The 13,445-nt window shown below is 39.0% G+C and overlaps 1 protein-coding gene across 4 annotated transcripts in view; it reads left to right on the top strand.

Annotated features, from left to right (window-relative positions):
- Positions 1-13,445, top strand: part of Hs6st2 (heparan sulfate 6-O-sulfotransferase 2) — a 283,233-nt gene that overhangs the window by 201,715 nt on the left and 68,073 nt on the right. For 2 of the 4 annotated variants that reach the window (XM_010614300.2, XM_010614298.2), the window contains exon 2: positions 2,727-2,759. The exons of the other annotated variants lie outside the window; for them this stretch is intronic. In XM_010614300.2, the coding sequence (XP_010612602.1) occupies positions 2,727-2,759 (33 nt within the window). The remainder of the gene's footprint in view (positions 1-2,726; positions 2,760-13,445) is intronic. 4 annotated transcript variants of the gene reach the window in all.

Genomic DNA, 13,445 nt, shown 5'->3' with positions numbered 1-13,445 from the left:
ATATGTATGTATGTATGTATTTCCTTAATTTTTGTCTTTTCCTTTCCCTACTAATTTGACACTTTCAGGCAGTCACTGCCATTTTAGGGATTACTCACAGCTCCTTGAAACTAGCCCAGAGAGAGATTGCCCTATCATTTCTCCTCCAGTCAGTGTCTTGGCCATGCTCACGATAACTAGGTCTCTTTCTGTCCAAGAATGACTGTCGCTACCCCAGCATGTCCTCAGGATCAGCTCTTAGGAAACAGCATTAAATAGTAAGAATGCCCTCAAGATATGGGATTACAGTTTCATGACATTGAGTTTGATTGAGAAATTTCCTGTTTGCGATTCAAGGTGTGAGCATAGGAAGTCAGTGGGCAGGAAACGGCCCAGCTGAAAAGATACCTGATTGACAGCCTTTTGGAAGGACTTTCCACAAGGAGAAATCATATACATTGTCCTTTATAATCATAAGGAGGATTCTTTCTAACACAAAAGTTGAATCTGATGCCATTGTGTATGTTCTCCATATATAAGTAAAAGCATAAATAAAATAGGGAGAAATGCTTTCCTAGAATTAATGACTTATGATATATTTCTGTGGAGCTTTTCCCAAGCAGATGACTTACAAAAAATTCTACAAAATTGTCAACTCCGTGGAGGTAGGGATTTTTGTCTGTTTTATTCACTGTTTTGTTTTGGTATCAGAGATTGAACTCGGGACCTTGCATTTGTGAGGCAGACACTGGAACCACTGAGCTGAATCCCCAACCCTGTTTTATTCACAATATAATTATCTGCAATACCTATAACAATGCCTAACATATAATGCATAATAAATATTTTGAATGAAGCACAATGATTAAAGAGGACTGTTTAAAAGATTCCATTTAAGTACCTTCCCAAAGAGAGTACATATTTATATACATGTGTAAAATAAGTACTGAAAATTAATTGATTTTTTTCTAATCAATATGCTTCGCTTTTTTTCTCAATCTCTTCCCCATGGCCTTTTCTTCACTGCCGATGACCGTCCAATGTTTTGATTGATGCATCTGTAATATCTTCATGGATCCCTGCTGAATATTCTACTTCTGCCTGTCTGGAACCTCAGGTAAGGCAAGGAGCTTCCAAAAGTTTTCTCAGTGCCATGACTTGATAAACTTTAATAGGCAGTTGAGAAGTTCATCTAGAAATAAAACAAAATAATAATCAAAAGAGAAAATAGCTCCCGGATTAAAGCTAAATTTAAACCAGTCCTGATATAAATATTATACATATTTATAGCTATATATCTATATCTGTCTATATCTATATCTATCTATATCTCCACTAGTATGGTGAAATAAAAAATGATGGCTTTAGAAAGTACAACACATTTGACCTTGAAGTTTCTAGTGTTGAGTGAATATATGGCTTTGTTTTCTTCTCAAAATTATTTTCTTCATCGTTGTGACTAGTTCTTTTCAGTTTTTCATCCAAAGTTGTGTTATGTTTGTTCACAAGGCCAAGTGTGGTGCAAGGGCTCTTAGCTTTCCTTCACTATGTAGGGGATCTAAGCCAGCGTGATAGGGCAGTATACTCTAGATTATGTCTCCCTTGTGGCTCCCGTGGATGGCAATACATTGAGCCTTGGGTGGTGAGATGGTGCGTGGGTGTGTCTTGGTTAACAGATCTGATGTGACGCCACCAGATATCACTGTTGCTTCTCATAGCACTTACATCCCCCAGCTGTGTCACCAACTCAGAAGCTGGGAAGGAGACTGAACCACACCCGGGACTGATGATAAAGGATTCATCTGTTGCTTCTCAAATAATGATACAAGGGCTTTGATGTTAGCCATGCTATAAAAACACTCTTTTAACTACCCTCTAAAGCCTGCAGATAAAGTTGATCTAAAGAAATATTTCTCCCAAGAAAACACACAAGGCCTATAATCCACATTTGGTACAAAAGTGTTAACCACTGCATAATGTCCCTTGTTTTGCTATAATGAGAAACAGAAAGGTAACTGAGTCCATTCAGTAACCGATCTCTGCACAACTTCACAGTCTCTGTTAATAACAGAAACTCACACAGTAGATTTAGTTTTCTGACTCTTAAAACATATATTATGAGGAGAGGTGAGCAAGTGTTTTGAATGGAAAGACATTGTTTACTTTGATGGATGTCTCGTGTTTGGGTAGAAGGGACTAGAGAGATGATTTATATGTCACTTTGTGTGTACTTTGAATTTTCATCATTTTGAAAAGCATCAGCAAATTCTAACCATTCTTTCCTTTTCCTTTCATTTGTGTTTCCTATATACCTGATAATATACAAAATCCTTGCAAATTCTTCCTTGGTCCTTTCAATCAGGCATTTCCATTTTAGTAATGCTAAAGGGATGGGCTTGGTTCAGTTTTTGGGTTATTGGCTATTGTTTTTTGCTGAGATTGGCATTGCTTTTTGTGAAAGGGACTACAATTAGCACGAGCGAGTGGTCAATCCATCATTCCTAGCACATAACCTCTCCAGAGGGCTGGCTCTCAGTGCTGCCATGCTCCTTTCAGCCCTTTGAGTCAGAATCTCCTTGTGACTTCAGAAGAGCTAATGGGGAAGAAAGTAGAAAGCCATCCATGGGCTATTTCCTAACAGTATGGGAAGCTGGGAAAAACCACGATCCAAATAAAATGGAAAATTTGTGTTATTTTAACTCTTACCAAGCTCTTGCTAGCAACTGGTTTTACTGTTCCTTTAACAGGTGGAGGATTTTTCAGATTCTAGATGCAGCAAGGTAAGTAGCAATATATTTTTAGTCTAACAGAACCCAAGAAAGCTAGAATGCGTGCTTTGTAGTTGCCTGTCAGTTTAATTTCAATACAAAAGATTATCGGAGGCTTGGGCAGATTCTTGCCCAGGGTCTTTTTGAGGTTAAAACAGCATTTAGGGTAAGGTCTGAAGGCTGATCTTATTCAGAAGTAGGATGCATATCCAGGACCACCACCCTAGAAAGTCTACCAGTAAGTTACTAGCTCCTTTTTACTGGATTTAGGCTGTAGAGTGTGTAGTTAAGAAGCCTCAGAGTGCTCTTCATGGTGCTCAGCCTAGGCTGAGTGAAGTTTCTAGAACAACCAGATCAGCATTTCCATGAAGGAAGGAAAATCTACTCTGAAAATATCAGGGCTTCCAAAATATGCAAATGTGTACACTTGCAAGGCAGAGTGACCCGCAGGTCAGGATTCTTTATGACAGGAGCTCTGCAGAAGAATAAACTGAAGGAAGGTCCTCTTTGCAGGGAAGAGGGGACACTGAGCATGCTCCAGGAATGTGCCCACCATTGCCACGGGCTGTGACATTATATTGCCACCAGTGCTAAAGAGGAGAGTGAGAATTATAAGCCCTTTCAGAAGGGTGTGCCCTAGTTGATTGGCATAGTGATAACCAGTATTGTATTTGGTCTGTGGCTGGCTTATTGGCTCCATAAATATTTATTAGTGCCTCTGCTTTCTCTTCCTATCCACTTGCTTCTGGTTCTGTGCCCCTTGGCCAAATAGGTTAGGGAGAGCAAAGGCTAGCTTTGACATTGCTCTGCAAAGACAGATGCTCATTAAAATAGACTACCTGAGGCACTTTGAAGATTCCTAGCTTACCTTTGAGTAGCAGGGCTTCACTATTCTCATTAGGTTCAGGATGGATAAAACTGGCTGGCTGGGCCGGGGATTTAGCTCAGTGGTTCCACCACCTGCCTCGCAAGCAGAAGGACCCGAGTTCAATCCCTGGTACCAAAAAACAAAACAAAACAAAAAACTGGCTGGCTGAAAATTGTAAATTCAGTGTTTTAGATTCAGGTCCTAATTCATTGAGATAAAAGCCATAGATTCCTTATCACATGATATCAGTATGAAAGGGCATTTAAAGATCATAGATTGGATGTTTCTTGATAGCAGGAATACCAGATTCTACTACTACTTAGTGGGCTGACTTTGATCAAGTCCTGTTATCACTGTGAGCCCTGATTTCCTTGTGTAAAATAAAACAGAGTAGATGACTATTAAAGAATGATCAATAACATAGAGACTATTATCCTTATTATTGTTTTTTACGGGAGAAGCTTTGAGAATTTTGTTTTCTTTTTGCTTTAAAATGTACTACTGTATATGATAGCACCATCTCTCTGTAACAGTTTTGCTCTGTAGAAAAGCAAATCTGGAATACTCTTTCTTTTTATCGTGGTGCTGAGGGGTTGGACCAGAAGTCAATATCAGAGCGTCTTATACCTGGTCTAAGTGAGAAGAGAGGAGTACAGATGGTAGAGATGGGAAAGAAAGAGCTTTGGTAAATATTAATGTGGGCCATTTTTGAATTCAAGTGGCCTGAATGATATATGAAAACTATTGCAAGGCTAGCATATTTTTCAACCACTTGTAAAATAATAAAGCCACAATTCATTTGGTAATCCCCACTGTATATGCAATTTCATAAATGTACAAGATTATGATGATCTCTGCCTCATAATTAGCAATTTGCATAAGGACTTGCTGTTATTCAGTTGTCTGAATGGATTTTTGTAATCCAGAGAAAGAAAAGAACAATCAGTGGAAGCCATTCCAAATGCCTAGTATTATTGTTGTGCACATGCACAATTAACAGTGATACTAATTGCTTCAGAACAGAACCTCATTTATTTTTCTACAGACAGCAAAAACCTTTACTGCAGAGGTTTTCCCTGCCCCCCTTCTCTCTCTCTCTCTCTCTCTCTCTCTCACTCTCTCTCTCTCTCTCTCTCTCTCTCTCTCTCTCTCTCTCTCCCCAATAGCCAACTGTAACATAAGGTCTGCAGTTGGTTGTAAGCAAATTATTTGGTTGGATTTGCAGTGTATCATTTTGTAATGGAGTTTCCAAGTCTCTGTTTATGTTAGTAATCAATGCTTGAACAGCCAAAGACTTGTCTTTATAGTATTTTTAATGATAGGCCACCATAAATTTAATAAATAAAAGGATGCCGACATGCTGAGCAGTTCTGCTGCTACATTTACATACGCCTTCACAATCCATAGCTTTAAAATTGTTAGACCTGCATACAAAAATCAAAAAGTCAAGACTAGAAAAGACCTTTAAGATCACCCTGCAAAATTCTCTCATTTTTAGATGAGTTTGATTGTTAGTAATTTGAATCTCAGTAATAACCCCCGAATCAATGACACCACACTTTTTTGAAAAACAAACTATTTCAAACCATTGGAAACTATTATAGTAAATATATAATTTAAACTATAACTGGTTGTTTGGAATCATATGGCTTCAATTTATTTTCCAAAGACCTGAATCAGAAGTTTTAAATATGCCCTTATAAAGTTTGCCTAAATATAGCCAGAATGTTAACAGTGTGTGTATGAAAGGAGATGTATTGGGCAAAATACTTGGTATTAAGATACCTCAATTAATATCAGCGCCCTAGGGCCAGGGATTTAGCTCAGTGGTTCCGCCACCTGCCTTGCAAGCGCAAGGACCTGAGTTCGGACTCTGGTGCCAAAAAAAAAAAAAAAAAAAAAAAAAATCAGCCAGACACTCCGCCGGTCTTACCCCACCCCCAGGAGGCCCCTCACAGGTGGTCACGTGCTGGCGACTGGCCAAAAATATATGTATACATCAGCACCCTTCCCTTCATGCGTAGATTACCTCATTGGTATTGGTCAGCATAGAAGTACAGTATTACCTTTGTGACTGAGAACATGAGCTTTCAGATTCAAATGGACCTTGGGTCCAATCCTGGCACTGCCACTTCTAGCAATATGACCTTGGGTAATTCATTTCACCTCTGTTGGCTTCAGGTAGTTTTCTCACTTGTAAAATATAACCACTTTATAGAGTTGTTGTGAGCATTAAAATGAGATCATCCCTAGCAGAAGCTTAGCACTGTTCCTGGAACATAGAAAAGAGACAATAAATGGTAGTGGTTATTACTTTTCATTGTCTGGCACAGCCAGTAATGACCTCATTCCATACTAATATTTAATCTTATGGTAGCTGAGGTATCTGCATATATACCTGTATACATCCACCTGTGTTCACACAGAGTACACAAGAACAGCAGTATGAAGACTTCTTTCCCAAAGTTTATCTGTGATCACCATTTTTCAAAACCTGATGGCTATTCCTTTGGCCTCAGTCTTCCGACCATCTATGGAGATTTTGGCATTTTGGCACATCTTCTCTTGCTTGAAAATGCTTATAATTTATCCTGATGTCTTCTCAGTATTCATTGGGTTTTCTCTGTTGGGATCTCTTTTAGACACTCATACACACATGCACGCACACACAGCTTCTCCCTCTCCCTTTCCTCTTTAAATGAAGCAGTTCCTAAGGTTCTGTCATTGATCTGCTTCTTGTCTCTTGCTATGTTGTCTCCCTGGGTAATTTCATCTCCTCACATGGCTTCACCTTTAACCTCTACACTAATGATTCCCAATTTGACCTTGCCAATCCTTAATTCATTCCGGAGCTCCAGGCTAACTCCAATTTCCAGTTGCCTGCTGAGAATCTCCAGGGCAGGATATTCTAGGAGGCTGAAAGTGTAGTCTGGTTTTTGTCATCACCTCAGGAATGCAGACGGGGGAATCTAGCTTCAGAAGTATTAAGGCTGGAAAACAAGAAGCAGTAAAGGACATTAGCCTGAGCAGAAGCAAAAGTGGTCTAAATTAGCAAAGTGGTTCAAAATAAGCTTTTCAGGGAAAGCATGACAGGTAAACTGAATTTTTCTTGTTGTGATCTAGAGATTTAAATGGCAATTGGGACGTTAAAAAGCATATGTTTTCTAGGGAGAAGGGAAGCTTTCCTAATGAAACCTGAATTAATATTTTAGGTATTGGGAGATTGGCATGTTTGGAAGGAATGCTAATTAAAGTCATCTTTCTTGGGACGCTTACAGTTACTGTTTCAGTGTTTTGTTATAGAAATGCATGTGCCAGAGGGAGCGATGATGTATTCAACCTGAAGGATGAGCGTGGGGGAGTTTTGAGAACAGGTGCATGCAGAGACACATATTCAAATGCTGGGTCAGGTGTGACTGAGATTTTGAGCGTATGCTAATAATTCTTTAAAGAGATGGATGGATTTTTCTTTCTTTCATTCATTCTGCAAATGTGTACTGAACATTCCAGGCTTGCTGTGGAGGAATGAGACTGTGAATGTATATACGATCTCTGTCCCGAAGTGCCTAATATATTTTTCTTTAGTAATGTGTGTGTACATTGAGAGATTAGTTTTGGCTACACATATCTCTGAAGCATGTGACACATTGTTCAATGCCTATAACTTTGCCGACAATCTTAATGACCACAGAAGAACTTCAGGGGAACAGGACAGTGCTAAAATGGGAAAAGAATGTGCATAAATTCCAATTAGGAATTGGTTACTTTCTTTAAATTTAGTAAATATTGGATTGCTTGGGGGTTTTACATTTCCAATCCGTTTGTCAGTGTTTCATGCTGGAGAAAGAATGATTATGCTTAACCCTAAAACTTAATTAGAGCAAAGGGATAGACAAACCTTGGTTAATGTGTGTACTGTCATTAGGAGAATTAGTTGCAAATGAGCTATTTCTAGGGAAACCACAAACTTACGGCTGATGTCTTTTTTTTTTTTCTCATAGGGCTGATGTCTTTAGTAGAGTACAATATCCTTTTTGCAGAAGGATGATCCCATTCTCTTCCTTCCTAAAATCAAGTATATTCACTTCAAGTTCAGTTACTTCCCTATGGACTGTTTGAAGGCCATCATGCCCTCCAAATGGGAATTATCTACTCAGGGGGCATTCCTGGTCTTCAGGTGTGCCTCATCCATCCCTTCAGAAATTCAGCACAGCTGCTTATTTGCAAGTCTTAATTACAAGTGTTCTTGGTCCCAGCTGTTCATTTCAGTCTCCTTCATGGTCACTTGCGGATCGCAAGAAGTCGTCGCTGTACTAGTAAACCTAGAGATCTACCTGGATGCGCTAGAGTTCCTGCTTTGGCTGTGTAGATAGTCCTCCCACCCATTTCCACTCTGCTAGAACTTTCTTCAAATTTCACATGCCACAAAACTGCTCACAGTAATGATGTGCACAATGGCCAGTCTTTTTATTTTCTTTGTCTTAAATGTGTCATTGACCTTAGGGAGGTAGAGACAGTCTCCTATTCTCACTTGAAGTCAGAATAATAAAAAATGACTTTGAATATGGAGTCTTGACTGTTTTTATTCTGTTTCCAACAACTATAGTCCAATTTTATCTTTCTCAGATCTATTCATTTACTATGTATTTCTTGAGCACTTACTGTATTTCAGGCTTGTTCTGGGCATGGAAGACAATAAGGCAGACAATGTCCCTGTTTCTGCATTTTGTAAGGAGCATGTGTATGTGTGGAAAGAAGTGTTCAGGGGACATTAAAAATTGACAAGTACACAAGTACATGCACAAGATAACCCTACGAGATGATAAATGTCACAGTGGAAACTAGACACAATGAATGATCAGAGGGGTGATCTGGGAGGTGAACTTTGCTGTCTGCTTCTGCTGGTTTTCTACACACTTCAATTACAGTTTGGGTCCTTCTGTTTCCTCTATTTCATGCTTTTCTGGAGTCAGCACCAATTCTAATTTTGCTGCCTCTGGCCACTCCATCATTAGGAGCATCTTCCCTTAGCTATTCTCAAAACATCAGCCAACAGATTCCTTTGCCAAATTTTGGTTCCATGCGTTTCTTTTCCTTTTCAACATTAGAATTTGGCAGATTTGCTCTCGGTCCTATTGTAGAATTTAAATAGACCTGCTAATCCCACATGGATAGTTCACTTGATTACTGAGAGCATTTTTGTCACTCAAGGCAAATTACCTGTTGGAAGAAAACTATAAGCATTAAAGGTTAAGTATTTGGCTTGCCTGTTTGTAGAGGGAAAACCTTTGACTAGGAGTCAGAAACCCCAAGTTACAGCCTTAAGTCAGTGAGTAAGAGATATGACCTTAAACGTTCCCTTCCTCTCTCCAAGTCCATTTCTTCATCGATAAAACTAATGTTCAAAGTCGATGATCCCTAAGGTTCTTTCTAGCTCTAATGTGGTACAGTTTGCTGTTTCCAGAGACATGGTCCAAAATCCCTTTCCAACATTCGGGTTAATTTTGTAAATTGTATATTTCGAAATATTTTCCATTGTATCAGAACTGCCTAGATTAAACATACATTTTCCAGCAAAGGCCAGCTTTATAATTTTTGTAAATGTCACAAGAAGTTAAAACATTATTTTAGCCTCTGCCAGCTAGGGCAACTATTCAGGACAAATGCAATTGTCAACCTCTTTCTTAAATACAAATATTAGAAACTTCTCTATTTCTTTAGCTTGGCCATAGGGAACCTTCAAAAGAATGAAGCGCCACACCAGTAGGAGGAAGGAAGGCATTCAAAGTTGGTTTCTAAATTATATGGTATAGGCATTGTGTGTAATGAGTTAGGTGCCCCGACAAGCATGTTGTTTGTTAGCAGGCCATTTGAGATTCAGCCATCCTTATGTCAGCTTCCTCAGTACCCAGGTGAAGCCCAGTTAAAAACTGAGGTTGGAGTTAAAAAGCTTACCTGTCACAATTCACCCCACAGCTGTCCCACATCTGTCCCACTGCTCTTCAGTGGGAAGATGGGGAAGCAGGCCGGTGGGTCTGCAGAAGGTAGAACAGAAAGGTGAAATATTAAAAATATCTTTGCATTTTCTTTCTTTAAAAATTCTATGTTGTTACTTACCAGTGCCTTTAGCATTCAGGTAGTTGGCCATATTCGAAGCGTAAAAGTCAGCTCTACAACTAGATTTTAGGAAGGTAGTCTTTTAAAAATTCAGAGAAAAGCTGAAAATGTTCCTGTGTTGGAAAGATTCCATACAAAGAGGATCCAAGATGGCTTGAAAATTCCAAGAAATGTATCCCCCATTCATGATCACAGAAGATCTTGCTACAGAAGAAGAGTAGAGCTTAGGGAAAAAGGTGAAAAAATAACATGGGGAATTCCAATAGGACCCTAATTTAAAAGTTTGCATAGGTGTCTGCAGGTGAGAAGACAGCTAGCCCCCCCACCCCGTGCCAATGACTCATCTAAGCACATGCAGCTGATTAGTGACAGGCACAGGATAAGTACCCAGGTCAACTGGATCTTATTTGGTACCCTGTTTTGTAAGGAACTATACTACCAATTGTTTCTCTTGCTTGTTTACTTGCTTTTCCTGTTTATAGTTTTTGATGCTATGTTTATTGACAGCACTTGTAATACATTATGTTCAAAGAACTTTGTCAATCAAAGAAGGAAAAATCCGTTAGGAATTCTGTCCTGGCAGGTCTGGGGCCAGCTAGCAGACTGTGCGTGGTCACATAGAGAGAGGCTGGATTGAGAGTACAGCCTGAAATTTAAAATTTAGTTGAAATAAATGAAGAAAGGGAGGATTGTGGCTATAAATTGGACAGCCACAGTTTAAATGATACATAATCCCTTTAATATTCTTTAATTTTTCTGCTGAGGATCAAACCCATGGCCTCATATGTGTTGGGCAGGTGCAACACACATTCTTCTTCTTTTTTTTTTTTTTTTTTTTTTTTTTTTTTGGTACTGGAGATTGAACTCAGGACCTTGCGCTTGCAAGGCAGGTGCAGCAGCACCACTGAGCTAAATCCCTGGCCCTAACAAGCATTCTTAATAACAGTATAGCCCATTCTCCATCAAAGATTTAAATGTCTTTTGTCTTAAGCTCTCACTACTTTGCATCGTTTCCCATGCGTATTTATAGCTTTTGCCTTGTCTTATATTTTATTACTTTAGATAGTTACCTTTTCCTTTTTTGTCTGGGATGTTTTCCATTAGTTTGGTCTCACTGTCTTGTCCAGGGCATTCATAGCACAACTATGTATCATAGGATATCTTATACCTACATAAAACAGAGAATACGTTTTCACAGGTTAAAAATTATCAGATTATTTCTATTCCCCTTTCAGAGTGGAAATATTTCCTTCCTAGCAAATCACCCTCCTCCACGATCTGAAAATTGCACATAAAGGGGAAAAATGACTGTCATCTCTTGTCCCATGAGGCTTCCTATCCTTTCATATTTGTTGCCCTGCTATCTAGTGTGCTCCATTGATTTTTCCAGACAGCTCAGGCCTGCCTTATCAGCCAGGCACTGTGATTATAAGGAGGCTTCTTAAAGGCCTTGTGTGGTCTGAGAACCTTTCCAGCCCTCCTCGTCTGGGTGGTGAGTAGGCTAGAAACCCATCTGTGAATAGCTTTTTGCAACACACTGGTCTTTCTTCTTATGGTTTCGCTGATTTCTGACTTGATGTCTACCTGCCATAGGGCACAGTTTACCTTCCCCTGGGAGCTTCTGCTCATTTGTCAGAAGATGTAAAAGAAGACTGCTCATGTACTGCTGTGGAATGTCAGAGGCATATTAAACTGGCATAAATGGGCCATTAAATGGCCTTTACTGATTGCCTCTGTATTAAAATGTAAGTGCACATGAGACTGTACAAGCAGCCTGTGCATAGTCTTTCTCCCATTTTTTAATATGAACTAATTTGACAATGTCACAGATGATGCATGAGGCAAAATAAGAGTTTCCTAAGGCCATTGCAGCTTACTTGCATAGAAAGGAATAAAAGCTACAGGGAAGAAATGAGCAGGGTTATTACTTTAGGCAAGAGCCATTTTCTGACTCACGAAGGCCTTTCAGATGATAGCCTACCTCTGAATCTGTGCAGGGGAGAGTGCGCACCGTGATATTCTTTTGCTTGAATAACCTTTTCTGTCTAATTAATGAGAATTAATTAGCTTTAAGAAACAGAGGGGTTTTCTGAAATTCATAAGAGTGAAATAAACAACCTCAAAAAGTAATTAGCTATATTACAAATGCTGGCATCTTATATGAGAAAATAAAGCAGGACGAGGGGATAGGTGCTTAAGAATCTCTGAAAATAACATTGGCATATTATTGAAGATCCATGTAAATTTATACTCATAGGTCTTGAAGTCTTTTGTAAAGCCATCTGCCAGGAGAGTTCAAAATGCCTCATTTCTTTATCTCTATATGAGCAGATTCAGTAGCTCCTTTACAGGGTTCATGAACTATTTGTAAATGAAATTATACTCTTCAGGTTAATTTTAAATTCAGTTGAGGTGAACTGTACTTTACCACAAGTACCCCAGCATTGTATTTCTATTCTGAGTGTAGAGTGAATGCAGCACAGGCTGGGGCTGATCCTTCTCCTCAGCTTCCCGTCCTACAATAATGGTGGAACACAGGACCTCTGATTTCCCCATTTCTTGCAAGAGAAGTTGTCATCTGGGCAATGGGTACTTTTGTTCACTGCTTTTCATAGCCAGCAGTAATAGGTGGGTTGATACTGAGTCATTTTGAAAATGATCGGAAACAGATGATGGCCTTTATAGATCTGAGGAAATCAGGAGGGGACTTGCAACTTGGTGATTATTCAATACTCTAAAGATTTACTGTTGATTGATTAAAATATTCAGTCATTAAAGATATATTTATTGTGAACTTACCCTAAGCCAGCCCTCTTCTTGGTGCTGGGAACATGACAATTGAATAAATAAAGTTCCTCTTACAAGGAACTTACGTTCTAGTGGTGAATACAAATAACCCAAAATAAAACAGTCCAGAAAAATGTCCACATTGTGACAACTATTAGAACAATGCTTAATCGGGAATGCATAATCTTTGGAATAACATCAGTGGGAGCAATGTTTATCCTTTCAGGATGGATTTGATTTTTGGAGACATTGAAAAGGATGTGGGGCCTGTTCTCACAAAAATAGAGGACGATCAGATTAATGGATAAAGGTTTGTGCCCCAAGTGAGGGTTATAGGTAATTACTACAGTAGTTTTGAGGGCCTATAAAATACATTCTGTGCTGACTACCGATAAACATTTCTTTGTTTTTCAGTGCAGTGAATTGGTTCAAGTAATGGATGTTGTCCTTTGGTAATCAGTTAGTGGCCTGTAACTTCCAACAGTGCTGTCTCCATCTCCCTTCCCTTTTGCAATTCTGGGCAATCCTTGTCAGTGTTAGTAAATGTATTTTAACTTATGTTAGTATATAAACACTTAGAGATATTCCAAACGGTGCGGTACAACTGTAACACATGAAATTTGCTTATGGCAGCTTATAATTTAGGCTTTTCATTTCATTAGTATAAATAAAGTGAAATTTCATTTATGTGTTTTGTATCGAGTAAATCTATAGAATGCTTATTTGCCACTTAGATGAGGTACAGTCAATTTGAGACTAGGGAAAACAAGAATTTTATAAGCAAGGATATTAAGAGGTAGGCAAATGGACAGGAGAACAGGTGGGGGGTGGGGGGTGTGTGCTGCTTCCTGGGCTAGTTTAAGTGGTTTCTATCAACGCCCTTTAGTGATTACATCTGTTCTAGAAATATCCCCAGTAAAAGAGAG

The sequence above is a fragment of the Fukomys damarensis genome, unplaced genomic scaffold (genome assembly GCF_012274545.1).
Source record: "Fukomys damarensis isolate Sample0158 unplaced genomic scaffold, DMR_v1.0_HiC HiC_scaffold_39, whole genome shotgun sequence".
Taxonomy (NCBI): Eukaryota; Metazoa; Chordata; class Mammalia; order Rodentia; family Bathyergidae; genus Fukomys; species Fukomys damarensis.
The sequence above is the reverse complement of the archived record's forward strand: the minus strand, read 5'-3'. Positions and strand labels throughout refer to the sequence as shown.